At 51.6% G+C, this 22,620-nt stretch overlaps 1 protein-coding gene and 1 long non-coding RNA gene across 3 annotated transcripts in view; one reads left to right on the forward strand and one right to left on the reverse strand.

Moving 5' to 3' along the window:
- BAG3 (BAG cochaperone 3) lies at nt 1-21,560 on the reverse strand. 2 transcript variants are annotated; one of them, XM_024555541.3, is made up of 4 exons: nt 21,025-21,560; nt 5,933-6,247; nt 4,104-4,508; nt 1-1,346 (listed from the first exon to the last, which is right to left on the reverse strand). In XM_024555541.3, exons 1-4 carry the CDS (start codon nt 21,208-21,210, stop codon nt 540-542), a joined length of 1,713 nt encoding a protein of 570 aa, XP_024411309.1. In that variant the 5' UTR covers nt 21,211-21,560; the 3' UTR covers nt 1-539. The 2 variants fall into 2 exon arrangements, with proteins under 2 accessions (XP_024411309.1, XP_024411308.1); XM_024555540.3 differs by having other exon boundaries at nt 1-1,349; nt 21,025-21,559.
- The window catches only part of LOC128780747 (uncharacterized), an 11,073-nt gene continuing 6,284 nt past the window's right edge, over nt 17,832-22,620 (forward strand). Inside the window, exons 1-2 of the long non-coding RNA XR_008426763.1 lie at nt 17,832-18,225; nt 19,194-19,252. This is a non-coding gene — a long non-coding RNA (uncharacterized lncRNA). The remainder of the gene's footprint in view (nt 18,226-19,193; nt 19,253-22,620) is intronic.

Genomic DNA, 22,620 nt, shown 5'->3' on the forward strand with positions numbered 1-22,620 from the left:
TCTGAGTTGTATTATTACTTTATTTTCCTTTTTTAAAATGTAGCATTGAAGTCATCCAACATACAGATATTCCTATGGCTCCTTAAACAGTTTATTCTATCTAAAGTTAGGTATTTGAGCAATGAGATGAAGAAAATCATCTCATTAAAATGGCAACATCTCTGGAAAATGGGTTTCATATTTATGTGATGGGAAATCGACTCCTCATGTATCCCCCCCAGAAACTCCAGTCCAGAGCTACAGGTAGACAGCTCACAACCACGGCTAGCATGCGGTGCCCGTGCAGAGAGAGGGCCCCGAAACAACAAGCAGTGTTGTTAAACTTCTGAAACAAGCAACTTCTTTATTGTACAGAGTAAGAATACTGAAGAAAAGCATCATTTTCCTTTTAGCCCTTTTACTGTTTTGCCTCCACCCAGGTTACTGCATATCAAGCGGCTATGAAGAGTAAAAACCGACTGATTTAAAAGTCCCTGAAATGCATGCAATTCAGAATTCCCTAATGCACACAATCAGTTCCCAGGCTCTGAGCCTGCCTTTCACTGAGACTGTGGTGCTGCTGGGTCACCAGCTGTGTCTGTCGTGCTGCCGGGGTTTGGAGCGGCTGCCGCTTTGGCTTCTGGCTGCTGGGTTTCAGTTTTGGGATCTTCTCCATTTCCGGCACTTTTCTTACTGTCATCTGCTGCCATGGCACCTATGATTTCCTGCAGTGGCTGATGGCTTTCAAGGGAGCTGGGCTGGAGTTCATAAACCTGGACTTGACCTGGCACATCTATTGCTTTCTGTTCAAGTTTTTCCAGGATGGTCTGAACCTTCCTGACGCCATCTCTCCTGGCCTGACGGACATCAGCTCGTCCTTCAGGGTCTACCGAATCCAGCGCCAGTAGCTCTTTGGTCAAATATTCTTCTATCATCAGGTACTTTTTGTCTGTCTTCTTACCTTCAAAGTTGTCCACAGCCTGTTCCAGCCCTTGCACCCTCTCCAGGATGGCTTCCACTTTCAGCACACCTGGATGTTTTGGGGGTGCCTCAGCTTCTCCTGGCTTTTGGGGTGTGGCTTCTGCTGGGACAGGGCTGGGGGCTGCCCTCTCTTCTGCAGCCACATTCTTGGGGGCCGAGGGGGCAGCAGAAGGGGCAGGGCTGGGAGAGGGGCTGGGAACCGGAGCAGAGGAAACCTTTACTTCCACCTTCTCAGGGGGAGGTGGGGGCTTCTGGGAAACAGGTTGAGAATCCACCTCCTTTCGGATCACTTGAATCGGGATGTATCCAGGAAGGACATCTGGTCCAGCTGGGCCCGGTTTGCTTTCAGGCTGGGGACCAAGCGAAGACTCTCGATGGGTCATGGGCTGCTGAGAAGAGGTAAGGACACAAAGATGTTTTTAATAACTGGCTGAGAGTCACAGGATGATGTTTATAGCTAGTACAGTACTGATTAGAAAAACTGAGAAATGGCCTTTTAAAAACAATTCAACAGTACAGAGATTTTCAAAGGCAGTAACAGCTGTCACAAAATAAAAATGTATGAGTCGTGTGTGCGACCAAACCATTTGTCACGCTTCCGTCATCACGTTGGTCTCTCAGCCTTTGCCCAATACCTCTCACTGGATTCTTAGTGCAATAGAAAGAAAACCAAAATAATTTCCACACATGTAAATACTAAAAACTCATGCTGACTGCTGAGCTAGTTTGGCTCAAAGCAAGGTCCCGAGTGACTCAGACTCTCGGGTGATGCAGCTGTGGAGGAGTAACTGCCACCTGCCCCTCCCTCACGCTGCCTGGACAGTTTCTGCGTTCGGGGTGTGATCTTCCCATCTCTTGTTCAGAAAAATTATGATTTTTTTTAGACCTATGACAGCCTAGTGGTTTCTGCCCAGACTGATACATTTTTCAAGAATAAACAAGACGCCTAAAATGGTTAACCCGGTAGGAACTCTGCTGACACATGTGTGCCGGAACGAATGCTCGGCTGTGAACCTCTGCACTGACTCTGGCTGTACAAGCTGGGCTTTTCTCTAATTTAATGTGACCGTTAAGTCAGAGCCATATTTTTTTTTAATGAGCTATGCTTAAAATCAAAATATCTTGGCTCTTCCACATTTAGGTGAGTATCTAAACCCCCTTAAACATCTTACACACCCCCATTTCATCGACTGGAAAATAAGAATTGGAGTACATCATTTCTAAAGAATTCCCAATCTAAAATACCAAATTTCACTATAATGTTCAGTTAGCTCAAATCCTTACAAGTCTCCAAAAAGGGATCTTTGAACAAGCTTTAAAAGCGAGGTCATCACTCACAGACAAGGTGAAGGGAAGTAGAAAGAGGGTTAGATATCATTTTACTGTTTATGGGAAACATTTGGGAAAGACAGGAGGCAGAAAAGCTCTAGCTCTGCAAAGGGGCACCTCTCGCCCCGGACTACTACCGAGCCCGAGTAAGGAGCTGGCGGGCACTGCGCTGTCTCAACGCCAGCGACCTCCTTTTCCACCAGATCTCCTCCGCCCACCCAGTCGTCCTCAGCTTGCCCCTTACCGCTTATGAACCAGACCCGTGTCCCTCTTTGGGTTTTTAAACAATGGCTAGGTAAGAAGTGATTTCAGCAACACTTAAGAAGGGGCTGCCTTCTGGCTCTACCGTGACAAGGTCATGAAAGCAAAGAAAGGCCGCCGAGGACTGTTTCAGACGGCGAAAGACGGAAGAGAAGTGGCGTCTCAGTGCAGTGCTCATGACCTTGGCTACAGGGGAAATGGCCGCAGAGGAAACTTGAAGATGGACTGTGTCTTAGATAGCAATGGTGTAGGGATGTTAAAATCCCTGATTCTGGTAAGTCTACTGTGGTTATGAATGAGAAGGTCTTTCGCTTGGGAAAATATTTAGTGAAGTAGTCGGGTAAAGGGACAGGACATCTCCCACTAAATCTCAAACAACTGAAATACACAGGTAATACACAGAGAAGAGATGACAAAGCAAACATAAGAAAATGGTAACAGTAAATATGGGTGAAGGGCATAATGGGCTTTTTTGTATGATTCTTAAAACTCCTCGGTAAGGGTGAAATTAATTTATAAACAAACAAAATAATGATGATAATAATAATAAAAATAAAAATAATGAGGGTGCTGTTACAGGGCGCTGGACAATGTCACTATTTGAGGTAAAAAGATACTCTGTGTCTGTTTACAGGGGGACTTCCTCCTAAAGACTGTGGCAGAGAACTCCTTCAGCTGCACAAGCTGCAGCCAGAGGGGTCCTAGGGCTGCCGACCACCCTGCTGCCAAGGTATAAGCTGCTGAAGCTACATGACTGCTTCCTCCAGGAACCCAGGCCCGCCCTGTCCACTGAAGGACGAGCAGGCCTGTGCCTGGGACTTTCACCAGACCGGAAGGTATTCCCACCCACTCAGACGGCCGACTCATCAGCCAGGCAACGTGGCCCTCCACTGCGGAGGAGGAGAGAGGTGTACGGTATGGTTTCTGTTGCCAAGCTCACAGCCGGGAGGAAGAGAAAAAATGGACAGTTCTGAAATGCACAGAGTGATCGCATGCTGAACTGTGAGGCGCTCACGAGGTGCTGTGAGAAAGGTGAGTGGGCTTCACAGGGGCAAGACTGGTTTGTCCCCTGCAGGACGGGGGTAACCTGGATTGTGAAGGCATTTCAGGGAGCGGATTCAGCATGAGCAAAGGCACGGAGACGGGAATGGGTTTGTAGAGTGGAGAAGGAGCATCAGCGAGGAAGGAGGCAAGCTGCCTGAAGACCGGAGACGAGGCTGCGGCTGGGGTGTGGAAGGGGTTTGCAGGGCCCTGAAAGGTGGACACTAAGTCACCTGGGCCCAGGTGTGTGAGTGATGCTGCATTCTGCCCAACTGTTTCCCACCGTGGTGGGTAGAGCCTGCCCCTATTGCAGCTACACTGAAAAATGAGCACAGGCTGTCGAAAGTACTAAGGGTTCACAGCCAGCCCTGGTCCTACACTTCTGTGGATGACCAGCCGTTTCCAGGAGTTACTTTCCTCCAGTTCTATGTTTGTAATAATCTAGGGAGGGCTGATGGGGGGCTCAGAGCCCTTGCACAGAGCTCCTTGATCCTGCGCAGATGCTCCCATACCTGAGGCCTGTCGACCACGGTGTGCACACGCTGAGGCAACGGGGAGTGCACTGGTGTGCCGCTTCTGCCTGGAGAGCTCTCCCGGCTGGATGCACCCCGGACAGGTGACAGGAACGGGGATGCTGCCCGCACAGGTCGGGGCTCCCAGTCATCTCCCTGGATCTTGTGAAACACAGGCTGGTAGGCCTGGTATTCACCCTGCTGAGCTGGGTAGTGGGTCTTCTGGGCTTGGTGGAAGGAGGGCTGGGCTGCCGGCCGGGTGACGTTCTGCTCGTGGATCACAGGAATGGGGATGTAGCCCCGGGGAAGCTGGTGGCTGCCCAGGCTGCTCCTGCTGGAGGAGGAGGGCAGGCTGGCGGAGGAGGATGAGGACGAGCAGTCCGAGACAGCTGGAGACTGGGATCGCTGCAAGACACAAGGGTAGATTAGAGGTGTGGCTCCGCGAAGGACCTCTGCCTGGCACTCCGTCTCTGTTATGCACCTAATCAGGGCAACAGGTTTAACAGGACCTCCACCTGCAAGCCTTTCTGCTTCCAAACTGTACTGTTAGGACTGGGAGCTCTGCAGTCCAGAGGCCTAGGTTCAAATTCTTACCAGCTCAATAGCTTCCCGAGCCTCGTCTACAATACAAGAAAGGCTACCCTGTAAGGCTTCCTCCCTGGGCTGGCTTGAAGTTTAAATAATCTGTACGCGCCTCAGCACAAGTGCCACAAACAAGAAGTGCTCAACACACTGTATTTGTTATTACATGTCACTTCATTTCCTTTTTCCTTAACCATTTCCCGGCTAGTCCACAGAGAACTCGGCTGGGCAAGGGATCTGTGTCCTGTGTGGCCCAAGGTCGGCTGGGCCCTTTCTCCAGCTGGCTTCTAAGGGTCCTGCTAGCTCAAATGTGCTAAGATTTTTCTGACTGATGTGTCGCGTTTGATTTTTACAACAAAAATATTTTAAAGTATAGGTACTGCTTCTATAAAAAATGCCAAGAGCCTCCCAGTGTGCCGCATTAACTGTGACTTTTTGCCCCCAAGGAGACGATGAAGCCAGGCAGGCTGCATAAAGCCGGGGGAGGCATCCCAGGCCCGGGTTGCAGACAGGGGGCGAGAACTTCTGCTCCAGAACGGTGCCTGTGGACACCACGGGCTGGTCTGCAGACAGGAAAAACAAGAGGACTGACCGCTCAGGAACCCTGCTGGGGTCCCCCGGCCCTCCAATCTCAGCTGAGAACCAGATTAAGAATTATTCTTTGACATTTGTGCACACGTACTGCCTTCGGGTTTAAAACCCTATCACAAAACCGCTGCCTTCCTGACGCCTTATTTTGGAGTTCCGTTTAAACTGTGGGTCACTGTGGGGGCAGCTACGCTGTCTCGCTGTCACATCAATACAGCTCCAAGCAGTCAACACCTCTCCGTGAACACTGCACTTAACAAACTAACGCACAGCATCTCTGTGTTGCTGAACCAGAAAGCCCAGTGAAATAAGGAGCATCAGATTAGGAGCCAGAAGGCCAGGCTCTTGTCCCAACGACGACACTTCTCCTTCATGCATCTAGACCAAGTTCTTTGCCCCTTCTGAGCTGCAATCCCTTAACTACAAAAATGAGCCATAGTCCCTGCCTGCCTGAAAACCACACCTGTGAAACGCTGGTAGAGAATGTGGGCTGTCAAGCCATCTTTGCTGGGTGACCTCTGACACTGCAGGCCAGGCTCAGATGCCCTGCATTTTGTCAGGTGCCAGGCCCAGGGTGCTGGCAGAGCCTGGGGCCAGCCTCAGCAGCATGCCAGCTCCCAGGTCGCACCCACAGGCCCAGGAGCCAGGCCTCTCCTTACCTCAGGTCTGTGGGAGGCTGGGGGCTGGGCTGCCACAGCTGCTGCCGCCTGTCCACTCTGTTTATCTGGCTGGGTGGTTTCCGCCACACCCTGCAGAGGTGACTGAGGCCTCTGAGCTGCCTCGGTGCGGAATCGCTGCATCCCAGGCTGAGGAGAGGCAAAGACCGGGTGCGGCTGCCGGCCCTCGGTGCCTTCATGGAGGACCGGAATGGGAATGTAGCCTGGTCGGAGCTGGGGGTACACAGCGTGGCCTTCCCTGGTGGGCAGTGGCCTGGAGCCCTCCCGGGAAGGGCCATTTGCAGAGGACGGAGTTTCCTAAAACAAAAAGGGAAGCATAGACGGGTTAGAAACTGAGAAAGAAACACCAATGAAGAGGAAAAAGCATGGTGCTAAGTAATCCCACCTTCCAGAATGATCCTGGGCTCCGCGGCGTAGATCAGTGCAGCTGAGCACAGGGAGCACCATTGCCCATACCCCCGCCCCCTACACACAGAGGCTGCTATCTGGCCAGCAGTTTAAGAATTAGAGGCATCAAGGGAAATCAGGCCGGCTGAGGTATCTGCCGAGCACAGAAGAGGCTCCATTTCCCACACCGGCAAGCCAGGTTTCTTCCCTGGGTGACGACCGGGCAGCACGGAATGCAGGAGAGCCGCTGACCGTCTCCCAAACCTTCAGGGACCCAAATCAGGAGGCGCAGGGAGGATTCAATTCCTACTCGAAAAAGTATAGCCAGCTTCTGTGCTTCCTCAAAGGTCCTCCTGTCTCCTAACAATCCAGAAGGGTCCTGGCCCCAAACACAGGCCTTTGCAGAGAGGGGGCAGCAGGGGGAGGCTGCCCCCTCTGGAATATTTTCAGAACTAGCTGCAAAAAAAGGGAGATACAAAGGGACGAAACAGGAGCACAGGAAGAGAACAAAACCCAGGGATTAAATGTGCTGTATTTCTGATGCCCATGAAGCCCACTTGGCGAGGGGCCACTGGGGTCCCTCCACGTCCCCTCATGAAGTTCTCCCTTCAGCGGCCTGGCTATTTTGGGACCCTTGAGAAGGCCAAGTTCCAGATGTACCACAGAGAGAGATCTTGTTTCAGATGACAAGGCTGGCCAGTCACTCACCGGGCAATGTCACTCTCACCAAGCAGAGGCTGGGCAACCAAAGCCAGGGAGCCCCCAGGCTCTCAGTCCTGACCGCCTCCTGAGCGTCAGACGGTCCTTTCCCCCAGGAGGGCTGTGGATTTGTGCCGCTTCCACACACCCGGGTGGATCAACAATTAAGGAGAGTGACCCCTACTTAAGGAGGCATCTCTGAACTGCGAACAGACGCCAAAGGCCAAGACTCCAGGCGCTTGCGGGGCATGTAATTCCCACTGTGACAACTCGGTCGCCAGTAAGGGAAGCCGAGGGCTGATTTGTATTTTGGGTGACGGACCACTAGAATTCTGCTATTCTTCTCTATTTGTGTGCACCAGGAGGCTGACCATGGAGTTTAGACCTTTCAAACTCTTCGACTGCTCCCCTCCTGCTGAGCCCCTGCCCAGAGGGCCTCCAGCACACAGGAGAGCCAAGGGTGTCGCTGTGTCCTTGGGGACACCAACTAACAGGCACTCTCAGATTAGAAGACCCACGTGCTCAGGGCGGCTGCATTATTTTAGCCTGCTCAACCCTCAGGTCACCCAAGAGCAGGGAGTGGGTCCAGGCCTCACACTCAAAACCGAATTCCTGCCGGGAGACAGGCACCCAAAGGAGGCAGCAAGAAGCACCAAGAAACCCTGTGCTCCTTGGTACTCACTCCTAACATGCCGCCTGGGCATTTTTATCCCCTCACTGGGCACTCTTCCTCCAGGCTCAAACCAGGGCCTGGACAAGTCCTGGGAGGTGGGGTCTCCACTGGCTGCCCAGGGGCACGGCTCCCTCCAGGCCACCATGAAAGCCTCACGCCACCTGCACACCCCATGGAGCCAAGCAGTTAGCAAGCCCACTGACTACCCCCTGACAAACATTCTGCTACCGACGAGCGGGGTACGAGGGGGTGACCAAACCGGCAGGCAAGATCCCTGCCAACTAGGGGCTTACCCAAGACCATTCAAGGCGGCATGAAACACAGGAGAAGCCGAACTACCTGGAGAGCCTGGGAGGCCCTGCAGATGGGGAAACGCCTGGGCTTTTCCAGCCAGGACAGGACTCTCCTAGAGAGGCTGCAAGTTCATTCTGACCTCCATTAGTAACGGTTCTGGGGCAATTCTCTTAGCCTCTGTGAGCCTACTCCCTGCACCCAGAAAGTGGAGCTCGCAACCCCCGCGCCAGGACTGCTGTGAGGTTTCATGAGAGCAGCCAAGGGGGGGTGCCCAGAAGGCCGAAATGCACGTGTGTGTCCTCCGGAAACAGGCGTGTGTTTATGCTACTAAGATCCCAAAGTGTAGAAGGAAGCGAAACTGAAGCATTACCCGTGGTGACTGGAGCCAGAATGGTGGCCACCCTGGAGCAAATGGTAAGGACAGGGGAGGGTCTAGAAAGAACCTTCTGGGGGAACAGAAAGGTACTCTATCTTTTTCTGGGTAGTGGTACATGGGTGTGTGCCTATGTACAAATCCATCAAAACTTGAACTTCTCTGGGACCCCCACAATAACTATTCCCTGCCATAGCCCACCCACACCATCGTTTTTCACAGATGCCGAGCCTACCATCCCCGCAGAGCCGGCGGTTGGCAATCCTACAACTCAGACCCTTCCAGGGCCCGCAAACCTCAGACAGGCCTGGCTGAGGCTTGGCTCCCCGGAGCAAGGGCACTGGGGCCAGCCTGCTCAGAGCTGCGCACTGTATGCATCTCACCGAACATATTCTGTACTCAGTGCTAGAGAAAAGGGGAGGAAGTGGAAGGAGGGAGTCCCTTTGCCTGCCCAAGGGATTGTGACGGCAGAGACTACTTCCCGGGTCTCTGAAGAAGTGCCACCCTGCGGTCAGTGGAGGAAAGCGTGTGGTCACCGTAGGCATGGGTGGGGGTGTCAGAGTCTCAGTGGGGAGGGGGTGGCCTTTGAAGAAGGTAAGTGCTAAGCTGAAGAAGAATGGAGGCCCAAAGGGCCAAGCTGCAAGTGAGACCCCGTGTCCACTGTCCTATGAGTTGTGCGCAAGACACCTCACCGAGGCAGGAGGCATTGAGAGGAGAAACCAGGACGCGTCAGGAAACAAGAGCACTCAGGGATGAGCGCAAGGAAGCGAGCACGAAGCTGGGGACAAGGGCAGGAACAGAAGGGTGGCCCAGGAGGAAGAGGGAGGGAAGGGGCCCAGACCCGAGTGCTGAGCCTGGGGCTGACTGAAAATGGGGCTGTCCGCTGGCACGGGTGGGAGGCAGGAGGGCTGCGGGCTGGCACGGGTGGGGGCTGCATGTCCGGCAGTCCCGAGGCTGGAGCTCCTGGTTCTGGGTGAATGAGTGCCTCATTTGTCCCTTTAATAAAAGACCACGCCTCTCTTTGTGGGCCTCAAGTCTAAAAGGCAGTGGCTCCCCTCCCACTCTGGTGGGTTTTTGTTTAGAAACACCCTGCTTTAGGAAAATTAATAAACCACATCAGTTTTACAGAACAGACAGCTAAACACATCTGCACAGATGAATAATTTAAACCAAAAGTGAAACGCCCACCTATAACGGGGTCTATGCCAGGAGCACAGACGCCCCCTTCTGCTTCTACTCCATCATTAGAGCCCAGTCAACAGCAAGAGCTTCGGCTTCTACCTAAAATCACCACCCAAAAGAGGGAATTGAATTGCCTTTTCTATCTTCCATGGTTTTTCATCACAATCCAGTAAAAAAAGATGTAATTTTTTTTAATGAAATAAGTTTTAAAATATGACTAGATGTCTCTTCAGTTTCATAGGAATTGGCCCTGGCTGGTGTGGCTCCGTGGATCGAGTGCCGGCCTGCGAACCACAGGGTCGCCAGTCAGGGCACATGCCTGTGTTACAGGCCAGGTGCTCAGTTTGGTGCATGTGAAAGGCAACAGATCAATGTATCTCTCACACATTGATGTTTCTCTCCCTCTTTCTCCTTCCCTTCCCCTCTCTCTAAAAGTAAGTAAAATCTTTAAAAAAAAATTGTTTTCAAGTTCAAACACAAGTTCACACCAAAAGCTTGCACAGAAGACTCACAATCTATCTGCCCCCTTCTGATTTCAATGGGGACCTCACCCCCTAAGGGTTATTCTCTGTGATTACATGATAGGGACCCAGCATGATCACATGATAGGGGTGGGCAAGATCACGTGGTGGGGACAGTGATCAAGCAGACAGGGCTGATCCTTGTCCCATCATGACCTGCCTGTAGTAAGGAGTGACGACGACATCACAGGAATTACTTTCCAGTACAGCTCAGCCCACTACCCTTACCTGAGGCCAAAGACAAGCAATATGACGCACACGTGCAAACCCAACTTGGAACAGCCAGCAAATTGATGCCGCTGCTTACCTCCCTGCACTGACGTATAAAACCCATTGGTTCATCCTACTTCCTTTGTGCACACAGTAAAATCCCCTGAGGTGTGCCCAGAGAGCACCAAACAACCCCGAGAGTCAGCCAGGATAAAAAGCAGGAAAAATTACCCAGTGAGCCAAAATCTGCCCTACTGAGTACCAGACATTATTATTAGACAGGCCTGGGGTCCGGTTCTGAGCCTGGGTGAGCCCTTGGGTTTACACACACCTTGTCTGCTTATTAACCACACACCTGAACTTCATTAGTTGTTTTTAATCACAAGAGGGGTGCCACGTACGGCACAGCGAGGAGACACGGAAAGAGACCGCAGATGCTCCTAACCCTAGCTCGGCCCTAAATACTTGTGCTCCGTAAGCAGCTCATATCCCCTCCCTGGACCTTAGTTTCCTTGGCTGTAAAACGAAGGGGAGGCCCAGATGTTCTGTAAAGCAGTGGTCCGCAGACTCCAGGGAGTTTGAGGAGCACCCAGGAGATGCGAACACAATGCAGATGCTAAGCCCAGCCCCAACAGAGTCGGTTCAACAGAAGGGCGGGACAGCCAGCTGGACTGGACTGAGAAACACCCATCTCAGTGAAGTTCCTTTCAGCTCTGACAGGCTCCATGGCCCCTGATTTCTGAGGTCCCTTCTAGCTCTAAGCATATACCTAACGCTCAAAAACAAGGAAAAGTGGATGTCACAGAAATCTAAAGAGGACCCTCCTAACTGCTGGAACTCCAGGGGCCCCCTGGAGAGGGGGAAGCTGCTGACTCCCAGTCCCCCAGAAGGGCTCCTGCCTTAGAATCAAGGCAGGAATGGCTGTTCTTGGGCACTTGCGAGGAGTGCCAGCTGCTGTGCTGAGGTGTCACACATGCATGGCCTTAGCTGCTTCGGGGACAGCCTCAACCCACCCATCATCGGTTCCCTGTATGCACAGAGAGTAAGACCCTGAACCCTAACAAATGGCCTCACTAAAAGCCCCCAATCTCAGCTCCATGGTACACACACACGACAGCTCCCATTGGCGCAGTCAAAACAGAGGCAGTGGCAACAACAGAACTCGGGGGGCTGCCCTGGAGTCGGCCAGCGACTCTGGCGTCTGAAGTAGTACAGACTCTAATAACTGGGTTTTTAGGCCGGAAGAGCCTTCACACTGGTCAGGTGTTGACTTTTACTAATGACACTTCAAAACTTCTACAACATAGAAAAAAAGATGGAGGGAAACAAGAATCCTGGAACTCCCCATGTATCTAGGACCAAGATCAAAGTTAGGTGGCTTGGCTCACCTCTTGCCGGCAGGAAACGAAACATAAGGCAGGCTTCCTTCTAAAGAACAAACAGAGGGCTGAACTTCAACAGCCTACCACAACTTTCCATGGGTATTACGGGCCATGGAAATGAATTAAGTGTTGCTGCCCATTTGATATGTAAACAGTCATTTGTATGCCCACAGCCAAAGTCAGAATTCCTTCACAGTTCCCACTGGATTGTGATCAAGGGTCTCTCCCGTGGCCCAGCCCTGTTTTGGGCACAGTATGGGCAAATTCTGATAATGAGCCCAGGCCACATCGCCGAAGCCCACTCACAGCACGCCTGCTAAGACAAGCATCTGTGCCAACCACAACCTCCATCAGCAATCCAGTCACAGCGGACGGCAGCGTATAGCTGGTACGTATTTCTAAAATACATGCTTCTTGTCCTAGGATTCATGAGATGGATGTCCCTGTGTGTTTCTACTGGGAAAAACGTTTAGAACATGCAACTCAACATTGCTGCCCTTCACAGCTGTGCCCAACAAGCAGGACAACTCAGCATGAGCTGGGTCTTCCAGTCCTCACCCTGGGCTCTAATCCCTCCCTGCTGCTCACCAGCTGTGTGCCCTCAGACAGGACTCCTTGCTACTAAAGACTCAGTTTCCCCAGCTGTAAAAATCCCCACATCTACCAGGGACTTTGGCAGGATTTAAATGAGATAAGGCGCAAGGATGTCTTTGTAAACTCTGAGCTGTTCTGTGCCCTACACAATCTCGTTTCTCCATTCCACAGGTATTGATGGACCCAGCTCTGCTGAGCAACCGTTGGTTGGACCTACTGTTTGCAGAGCCTAATCCTTCGGTGGTCTCATCAAGTTTGTAATGGGCCTGTTAAGGGTTCAGAGACCTGCCCCGGCTGGTGTGGCTCAGTGGATTGAGCATCAGCTTGCAAACCAAAAGGTCGCTGGTTCGAATCCCAGTCAGGGCACATGCCTGGGTTGTGGGTCAGGTCCCCAGTAGGGGGCATGTGAGAGGTAACCATGCATTGATGTTTCTCTCCCTCCCTTCCCTTCTCTCTAAAATAAAATAAATAAAATCTTTAAAAAAGAGCCCCTATAGCTGAGTCTTAAGAGTAAGGAGTCTTAAGAGTAAGGACACCATCTTCTCGAAAAATCTAGGGCAGGAGTCCTACCCTGAACAGGCCTGCACTGCACTGAGGACAAACTCACCACTGGGAATCCACACCCAACTTGCAGTGACTGTGGTTCCTTGTGCACACGCCAGGCTGGGGCGCAGGATCTGCCTTGGAGCAGAAAATTGGCTGGTATCCCCCCCCCCAAATCCTCTGTGCATCCCCCACCAGGGGAGTGATTCCAGGCCGGGCACCAGCACCTGCACCTGCACCTACAGTGTGCTGCTCCCCTGCTGGAGGGAGCGCTTGGGGCTCAGAGATGGCACCCAGCTTCCCCACCCCCCCCCAGCCCCTGGAGTCCTCCTCCAAGGTTCCATGCAAGGTTCCATGTGGATGTGGCCCAAGGTCATACAGGAAGTTACTGCAGAACCAGGCCAAGAACTCTGGTCAGGAAACTCCCAGCTCCTGAACTCATTCATGGCTACAGGGAAATTAAAAACTACTGACCTCCTGTTCAGAAAACAAAAAGAGTTAGACCACCTTCTTCAATCACCTAAAGCCGGAGTCAGAGATGGAAAAGTACCTGAAATTTCCATACCAGGAAGCACACTGTCTAAAGTTAGATTAAGCGACCTCCTCCTGGTACATTTCCATGGGCTTCTCAAGCACTTCTCTCACACTAGCCAATCAACTGGCTCTTCCACCTGCTAGGACAACACAAATATCTGTTGGTATCAGGGCACAGGGCTTCACTAGACATGCATTCTGTATACAACAGTTTCCCAAAAGAAAAAACCTGTAATTCATCCACCATGGCTCAGAGAACCCCTCTGACTGATGGTGGCAGCCTTGGGGGAATTCCTGGGGGGACTCTCCTCCCCACCCTAAGCAGCTGCTCAAAGCATTCCTCCCCAACAGCCACGCTCCCCAAAAGGGGCAGTGACAAATAGAGAACCCTTCCTACTCCTTCTGCGCAGTGACATTTCTGCTCCTTAGAGCTGGGTCCAGAACAGCTGTGCAGATGGCCGGCCCCAGGTTAATGTGACTCAGTTTCCCCTGCAATACCGACTGGACACCTAGTTCCTGTCTGGCTAGTCCTTAGGCCAGTGCAGAGATGGGTGGGCTGGGGGCGGGGTGGTGGTGGTCAGGAATGAGTCCACAGGCTGATAGGGCTGTGGCTCCAGAAGGCCCGACAGGCTTCGTCTGACCCCCGTGCTGCGTCCTTGTGTTACTGCCCAGCTATGCCCTACCCTCACCAGCAGCACAGGAACATTCCAGGAAGGGTGCTGAGGACGCCTGGACACTGGCTGAAGGACCGCCAGTTAAAGTGACCCAAGGGGGATAATCAGCACCTTCCATGTGCCACCCCCCATGATCCTCACCACCCGCTGGATGGGTGCTACTGTATACCCATTTTACAGAAGGGGAGACTGAGGCTCTAGGAGGGAGAGTGGCTTACCACAGATCACCAGAACCTGACGCCAAGGCCAGGATGTGTTAGCCTTTATACTGTTCCTGCCACACCCATATGCTGTTCGTGGCTAATGTCTTCAGAGCCTTCATCCTCCCGGGGTAAAATGCAGGAAGAGAAAAAGCCCTTCATTTTGCCCAGCTGAGCCGGACTAAGCCTCAGACCTGGAACATTCAGTTCAAGTGCGCTCTGGGTCAGGGAGCCAGCGCTGGTGCTGAGTCACCGCCTGGCTGAGGCAAGGCAGAGAGAGTGTGGGCACTCTGCTCATTTCTGAGTCGCCACGGTTCCAACCGGGCAGCGGAGCTGGCCTTGCTCTGAACACTCAGGAACCGCAGGACTAATCTGTACGGTTCAACAAATAAAGTGGCGGCCTTCTCTCCTACATAAGCATGGGCTTCTGGTCACTCAGTGTCCAAGAAGAGCCTAAAACAACTGGGGAAAAACTACCGTTCTTCTTAATGAACACCGAGGAAGTTATTTCGAAAAGGGAAATGTTTGTTTCTTCAGCAGGATGCTAAGGAATTTGCAGAGGACAGTCTCACCTCAACCACCAGGGCCACTGCTCTGTGCTGGGAGCTCTTGCATAGTTGTGCTGTTTATGGGCTCCCGATACAGGCGAGCAGTGAGCAGTCTGCAACCCTGGGCTTTTCTGAACTGACAGTGAATAAGCAGCTCTCTCTACAGTGTCTGATCTTACTGACAGCCACAAAGGAAAATTACAAAAAAAAAAAAAAAACCCCGTCCTGCCACAGAGCCGAGAGGCTCTCTGTGCAGCTATGGGTTAGCGAGTCTGGCTGCTGTCTGCCACCAGCCTCTCCAGTGGGCCTGCTCCAAGATGCTGTGTCATTGGTGGGGACAAAAAAAGACTTTCTCCAGACTGTTAAGAATGAACCCAGGGAATCGATACTAAAGTCCTCCGTCTATGGAGAAAAGGCCATTCAGAAATGAGATGAAAAAGAACCCGCTCCTTGGGGACACTGCAGTGCTGGGGAACCGACAGAAGGCTCCCTGAGACACACACACAGCCTGTGCTTCTGGAAGGGCCTCTTTTTCTCTAAGCAGCCTACCCATTCCAGGCCCAGGCCCAGGCCCGTGTTTTACTGTTCTCCACACGGGATCACTGGATTTTTACCGAGCCTACAGACCTGGCCAGGCACTGAGAGGCAGAGAGAGGAAACAGACACAGACTCTGCCTCTGCCTCTGCAACTGTCAGCCCACAGGGACATGACCCCAAGGTGAAACAGCAAGTGCCACCTTTTAAAGGAAGAAAGATCCAAATTAAAGTAACGTGGAGTCCAGAGCAGGGACAGCCTGCCTCTTAACCCGATAGCTGTAGGAAAAGCGTCATGGGGAATGGCACTGAAGGGGGCCTAAGTGTCCTCTACGAGGCACTCACACCGTGACTTACAGAGGGCAGGCACTCAGGAAATTTCGGATGGGAGGAATGAGGGAGCAAAGACTTGGGCCCATCTCCGAAGCTCAGACCCAAGCTCAGGAAATGAGCCCACGTTTCTCATCCGCTGACAGAGGTGCACTCGGGCTGTTTATCCATGGGGCCATGCCTGGCGAGCTCGGAGTGTGAGGGACTTTCAAGAAGGCCCATTAGGGGCAAATCTGACTGTCACCCCTTGCTGACTACAGCCGGATGGGTGTCAGTCTCTGGCCACAACAGCCTTTCTGTTTTGTCACAGCTGACAGGCCTCAGGCCAGGCACACCACCTCCCCAAGTCTGCTTTCTCATGGAGACAAGGCACCTGAATTTTGCGATTTTAGAGAGCTGCTTTGAGGATTTAAAGAGATAAGGTTTGTAAAAAGCACCACAAGTGTCTGGCACGTGTGTATAAATACGTTGACAGACAAAAAAAATATTGGGTTCATTTCTTCCTAAAGAAACTCTCTGGTTAAGCTTTTGCAAACTGCCTGGCTTCCTGAATAGCTGCCAAACCCCTCCCCCCAAGAAATCTTCATAGGAGTATGCGAAGACTTAATAACCCCAGACATCTCACACAATTGCCCAATGCCAAGGGAGAGGTGGACATTAACTTCCACATCTGCCCAAGGAGGGCATTTGGGGCTCAGCTTCAGAAGTCCAGCTGAGTCTGAGAGCTGAGGCAGAGGAGGGTCCCAGGGTACAGCCTTAACTCAGGGGCAATGGGGAGCGGGGAGGAGCTGAAGAATTCCTGGCAGGCAGGACAGAGGTTTCTTTGGGTTTCACCAGCACTAGAAGGTCCTCAGAGGTTCCTAACAAGCAAGGCCTTTGTCTTCTGCTCCCGATTTTTCTCTGTAAGGTGTTTTAAATACTTAAAAGCAATGTTAAACCAGGACAAATGTGAAGGAGAAAGAGTAGGTTTGGATTGTGCAGTTTCCTATTTTTGATGATAAACATCCGATAATTTTAAACCATCAATAGGAAATAATAAACATGTAGAGTGGCTTATATAAGACAACCATGTGCCATTCTAGAAAGGAGGACAGAATCAAGATTCATGGGTGGTACGAAGCTTTCTGACTCACAACCAGCCCCAAGAGCAGCAAGTAGCTAAGCCTTCCCGATCTTGGCTAACGTCAAACACCTCCGCAGTTGCTGTGTGCCGACTCTCCCCACATAAAGGGCAAATCTACTTAACGGAACAGGGGACAAATTATGTTCAGTCCTTGCATTAGCCAAACACAGATTGTTCTCTAGATGGGGAAAAGGAAGGCCTGGATGAGTTGTACTTCTAAGGCGTCTAGCCATGCTCTTTATCTACCGTACCACCCCCTGCCCCACCAACAAATCACTGTTCATCAGAGGCAAAAGAATTTGCTCTTGGTAACTGCAACGTGCTGGAAATGCAAAGGACAGAACGGCCACTCCTTTCCTGGCTGCTCTGATCCTTCCAAGAAGCGCAAGAGCTGGCAATCAATCTTCAAAGAGCAAAACGATCTCATCTTCAAGAAAAACCAGGAGGCTCTGCTGAACCTGAAGCAGAATAAATGGGTGTCTCTACTTTAATCATAGCTCAGAACATTTCCAATTCCCTCCGAAAGGATATTTCTACCTCTCTCTCACAAGGCCTGTGTATACTCTGTCAAATTATTATGGCAAGCTTCTGCTGGGAGGGCAAGATGGGAAGGAAACACTGGCTCGCTTCTTCCTGGGGTGCAGGAGTGTCCTGGGACCTGCCAGGCTCCATCCACATCGCCCCCATATTCACACTCCCAGAAGTCAGGTACGGGGGAGTTTCACCAAGGAAACTGGAAGCTCCAACAATGCCTCTGCAGATCAGATGGCAAGCAGGAGCCCCATGAGGGATTCCAGGGCCTACATGCAGGCGTACCATACTCTAAGTCACAATCTGCCACCCTTCTTCCCCTCAAATGAGAGCACTGCCACTCAGTGCCTCCAAATGCCAATCCAGCAGATTCAAGAATCATCAGGCGGGTTTTTTTGAGTTACAGATATCTGGACCCTACCCTGATTCGGATCCAACACGGGGAGTGGACAGAGCGGGGCAGGGGTAGAGGGAGACACAGCTGGCAGTCTGTTCTTAAAAGGCTTCCCTGGAGATTGCCAGGCCTGGAATCCACACTGGTGACCTCTAAGATCTGGAGAGCTAGAAAAACCCTGCTCCTGGAGAGAGGAAGGTCCCAGGGGATTGTGACGCAGCAATACAGTGACCTACTCCAAGGTGGCCGGCCTCTGTTTATTCAGAGAGGAGAGCCCAGAAGAGGGGCTGAAAGGAAACTGTGCATCTCCTGCCTCCAACGCGAATGCCAGCCTCTCTGCCAGGGAAGGGGCCCGGGCTGGTAGGAACTTGCCAGGGGATTAGTGGGAAGCCTGTGTGTGCAGAAAATCGATATCCAGGAAGACTATAAGTGGGGAGGTTCGCTCAGAGTAGAGCTGGATAAAGCCCTAGGTCTTTGCCTCCAGCAGGCCAGCCTTTGCACTGAAGGGCAAGACACTTGCTTTCACTTGCAGCCTCTGTAAAAATGGAGGTAAGAGTCCCGCTGACCACCCCCGGGGGAATGTGGGGAGGAGCCACTGTGAGAAGACTGAATGTAAGACCAAATGAAAGCCATTCCTTTAGCAACACGGTGACACTGCAAACACACGGAAGCTGTCTTCCCCCAAAGAGGGCTTTCTCTGTTATTCCTGCTCAGTGTAATAGCTCTTTATTGATTGACAGCATCCCCTTTGAAGATAAGGATGCTTGGAGGTTCCCCTTAGCTCAGGTCCTCCAAAACAGCCCTTTGTTTTGTGCCAGGGCCTCTTCTCCTTATGCATTAAGAAACCAGTTTCTAATATAAAGTAATACTGAAGGATTTTTTCATTGTATTTAGTCTGGAGAAGGATGTCATTCATTGAAGTGAAACTGAATTAGTCACCCCGATATTCTGTGTATATCAAAACACAGGTTTGAAAGCAATGAAGCCCAAAGAGCTAATGAACTGAACATTAGTTTCTACCTTATGTGTTGGTGCCATACTGACAAATCTCAAGTAATTAACTTGGTAACAAGAACTCTTTTCTTGAATGATCACAACCAGCCACCACCATCCAAGTAATCACAGCACAGAAATCAGCCACCCAATACTTGGTGGCCGGGAGGACACAAAAATAATCAAGTATTCCAGCCCACACACTTCACGGTTTCGTAAAAATTCAAGATGCTTCTACCTTCTCCTTAACAGATATATACTGCCTCTTCTTAGGACTTTCGGGTGTGGTGGTCTCTCTGCTCTTAGTACTGGCTGAGTGACCCCTGCAAACACCCTTAAAACTCCCTGAGTTTCTCAGTATAATAAAGACGCTGAAATAAAAGTTCTCTAAAGGCCTTTCAATCTAAAGCTCTGACTTGAATTTTCAAATAAACTTTGCCAGCGTCAGATTTCTGATTTAGTTGCTCTTATTTTCTATTTGTTGAGAATAATTGTAATTCAACCTGTTGTTTTCCACCTTTAAGAAACCACAACCTAACCCACCCATCCACTGGACGGGCACACGGAGATCTCAACTTGCTGGGTGAGTTTCATATTGAAAACAAAGTGCTGGCAATCTGCGTCGTATACCACACTCCCAGGGGATATGTTCAAACTTGACCTTCACTCACAACAAAAGGTGCCAGCAGCTTCTGACTGTCCCTGACTCTATGGGAAGGAAGCCTCAAAATGATTTTTTTTTTTAACCACACTAAAGATCGGCATCCTCACAGACTGCAGTAACAGGGCCGCCTTGAGACGAGTGTTAGCTTCACCCAATAATGGACCCAAGAGACACACACAAATGTATAATTACGTCTCTTGTACTAATTACAGCTGCTTGCACAATTTTCAGAAATAAATACATCGTTAATTTCTTATAAATGTAAGTTGCTGAATGCCCAATGTCTCACGATCCGGCACCAGAGTTTTATCAACAGTTTAAAGAAAAAAGTTCAAAAAATGAAGGTGGATAACATAAATCTATCTTCCAAAATAATAACCATTTTTAATTTTGTGAGTTTTTATGTCTTCAAAAATAATTTACTAGTTCTTTTTTATTTTTAACTGATTTGAGAGAGAAGAGACATCGATTTGTTGTCCCGTTTATTCATAGATTCATTAGTTGCTTCTTGTATGTGTCCTGACCTGGGATCGAAACTGCAACCTTGGCCTATGAGGATGCCCTAATCAACTGAGCTACCCAGCCAGGGCCTCTTTCCCGCTTTTATTTTCATTTTGCCCAGAAAACATTAACAGCTACCCTGTAAGTATACTTCCTTTTGAAAAAGCTCAAATTTATAGAAAATTGCAATAATTGTACAATTAGTTGTAAGTTTTCAAATTACTGGACTCATTTCACATCTTTTATTTTCAAATCTCATGCTCCTAAGGGTTAAGTATATATCCTTACATATATGTAAATGAAGCAGACTTCTACGGTATTCACAAAAGTATTACTACTCAGTTATTTGTGTATTGAAAACAAATCCTGGATGCTTTAATACCATAACAAGGAAGGGAATGCGTGCCATTTAAAATTTTTTTCTCCTCCTCGCCAGCGTGAGGCAGCGTGGTCAGGCAATGGCCAACCACAGGCAGTTTCATATCTGTAGTTCAGAAACCGCCTGGAAGAAGGGAATCTTGTTTTTAACAAATCATGCTAGAAGAGATTACCACGGGAAACAGTTTTAAACAATACAATTTTAATCCAAATATAAAATGGAAACAAAAAAATAATGCATTTACGTGAGTCTCCTGAGTCACTCTGCCTGAGACAGGATAGTAAAGTCAAGGTACCCCTCAACCAAGTTGAACGGCGGGAGGTGAAACTCCCGGGACCACCACCCAAGCTCACCATCCCCCCCGGCCGCGGCCGAAGAGTGCTCGGCGGAATGATACTAGGTCTCCCTTTGGGAAGCCCGGCTGCAACAGGGCCTGGCCCGGGTGCTGACCAGGCCGGCTGTCCCTTGCGGAGCCCAGGCCAGCTCCAGACACCCAGCCCGCGGCCCTTAGAATCGAGCTGGTGGATGGGACCTGGCGCCACCGCACGGGTCGCGCTTCCCGGGTCGACCCCCCAAAACCCCCTGCGGCCCCGGGAGGGGGCTTGTGAGGGCGCAACAGGCCGACCCCCCGGGAGGTGGCGCCGCCCGGAGGTCCAGGAGCCCCAGGTGGCCTTCACCGACCTCCGGGGCTGGGGCGCGGGGGTGCTGCGGGCACTGAGCGCCTCGTGTCCCCGCAATCCGGCCCAGTCCAGCAGTCCCCCCCCCACGCCCTGCCCCGCCGCTCGCCGTCGAGAGGGGAGACCTGGCTCACCTTAGGGCCCTCAGGGGGCACGCGTGGGTCGTTCCACGTCGTGGTGCGGCTGTTGTGATCCACGAAGAAGGGCCAGCCGGTCTGCGGGTCGATCTTGATCTCCCAGCCGGGGGGCAGGGGGTCGCGGTCGCCGGCGCCGTTGCCGGACGCCGTCTGCACCATCGGCGAGTGGGTGGCAGCGCTCATGCTGGCTCGGGGTCGGCCCAGAGGGGAGGCCGGCGGGGCGCGGTGTCGCGGGGTGCCGGGTCACGGCGTGGGGGGCCTGAAGGCGCGGAGTCGCTCGCGGGCCGCGGCCGGAGCGAGAGTCTTGCGCGCCGCCGACGTGTCCGGGAGGCCGGAGCCGGGCACCTTTATGAATTAAAGGAGGGGGTGACGTGGCCCGAGAGGGGTGGAAGTGTCTGGAAATAGCCTCCTCGCTGCCAAAGGGGAAAGGAGGAGATAAAGGGAGGCAGCAACTGGCCGGCTAGAAACTTCTGGTCCCATCCAGAGAAGTTGGCGGCGGCGCGGGTTGGAGCGGAGCTCCGCCCTGAGTCATCGGCTATAATCGCGGCCCGGCGGGGCGGGGCCTCGGCGCGCGTCCCTCCTCCCGCGGCGCCCGGGCCGCCGGCGAGCGGGTGGGGGCGCCGGGGTGCACCCGCGAGAGCCGCCTGTGGCCGCGGGCGTGGTCTATGTGTCCTAGACCGGTTTCGGTTTTCAGGCTCGGTCCGCGGTTTTGGAGCCGCGCGGGTATTCCCGGAACTGGAGTCCGCGCGCGGAGCGCCTGCTGCGGCTCTTCCGTGTAAAAATAAAGTCGTTGTTAGCCTTTAAAGTCGGTGGTTTTAAACTAGTTTTGCCCAGCCCCTACCCGCTTTGCTCCCTCTTATAGTGATTCTCGGAATACTGGCGTCTCTCGGTTGCGTTTTAATCACTTTGTTTTTTCCGAAGGGCTCTGGAATGTTGACCTGACACTAAAGAACCCAGGGAGAAAATGGAAGTGCGGATGGAAATTCACCTGCCTTCCTTTTGAAACCTGGAGAGAATGAAAGATTTGCATCAGCGCGTGGTTTCGTACTCCTGACCCTTGTATCTCAAATACAGAAACTATCATTGCAGCAAACGACTGGAAGGGTTTTACATTCTTTGGGTTATGGTCATTTTTATGGCAGAGGTTGGTTCTTGCTATCTTAAATCTTTTCCTCCATTTGGGAAGTAAGGACCAAATTGAAATGAAAAATTTGTGTTTGGTTGATTCAGTGGTGGTTGCGCTCGTAACCTCAACCAAGCAGCTAATTCTTCTGGGGCAGCGGAGGGTGGGGGGTGGGGAGAGAATGCGCCCTCAGAGGGAGAAGGTTTGGGGAGGTTCCATTTTAGATCGTTAGGCATGCAGACTCATTCCCGTCCCCAGAAACATTTGAGAAGTTGCCTTGGACTGATAATTGGGCTCAATTTTCCAACTCAAATTCAGAGACTACGCCGCAAGCCTCAGAGACAACACCTCTTGTCTCTTCTAGCCCTCAAATTACTCCTTTTGGAGCAAATGCTGGAGAGGCCTGCCGATCGTTTCCGGTGGCATGATTCCCGCTTACATAGGTCTACTCATCAGCTCTGAAGTCCAAA

Source organism: Desmodus rotundus, chromosome 4 (assembly GCF_022682495.2).
Source record: "Desmodus rotundus isolate HL8 chromosome 4, HLdesRot8A.1, whole genome shotgun sequence".
NCBI lineage: Eukaryota > Metazoa > Chordata > Mammalia > Chiroptera > Phyllostomidae > Desmodus > Desmodus rotundus.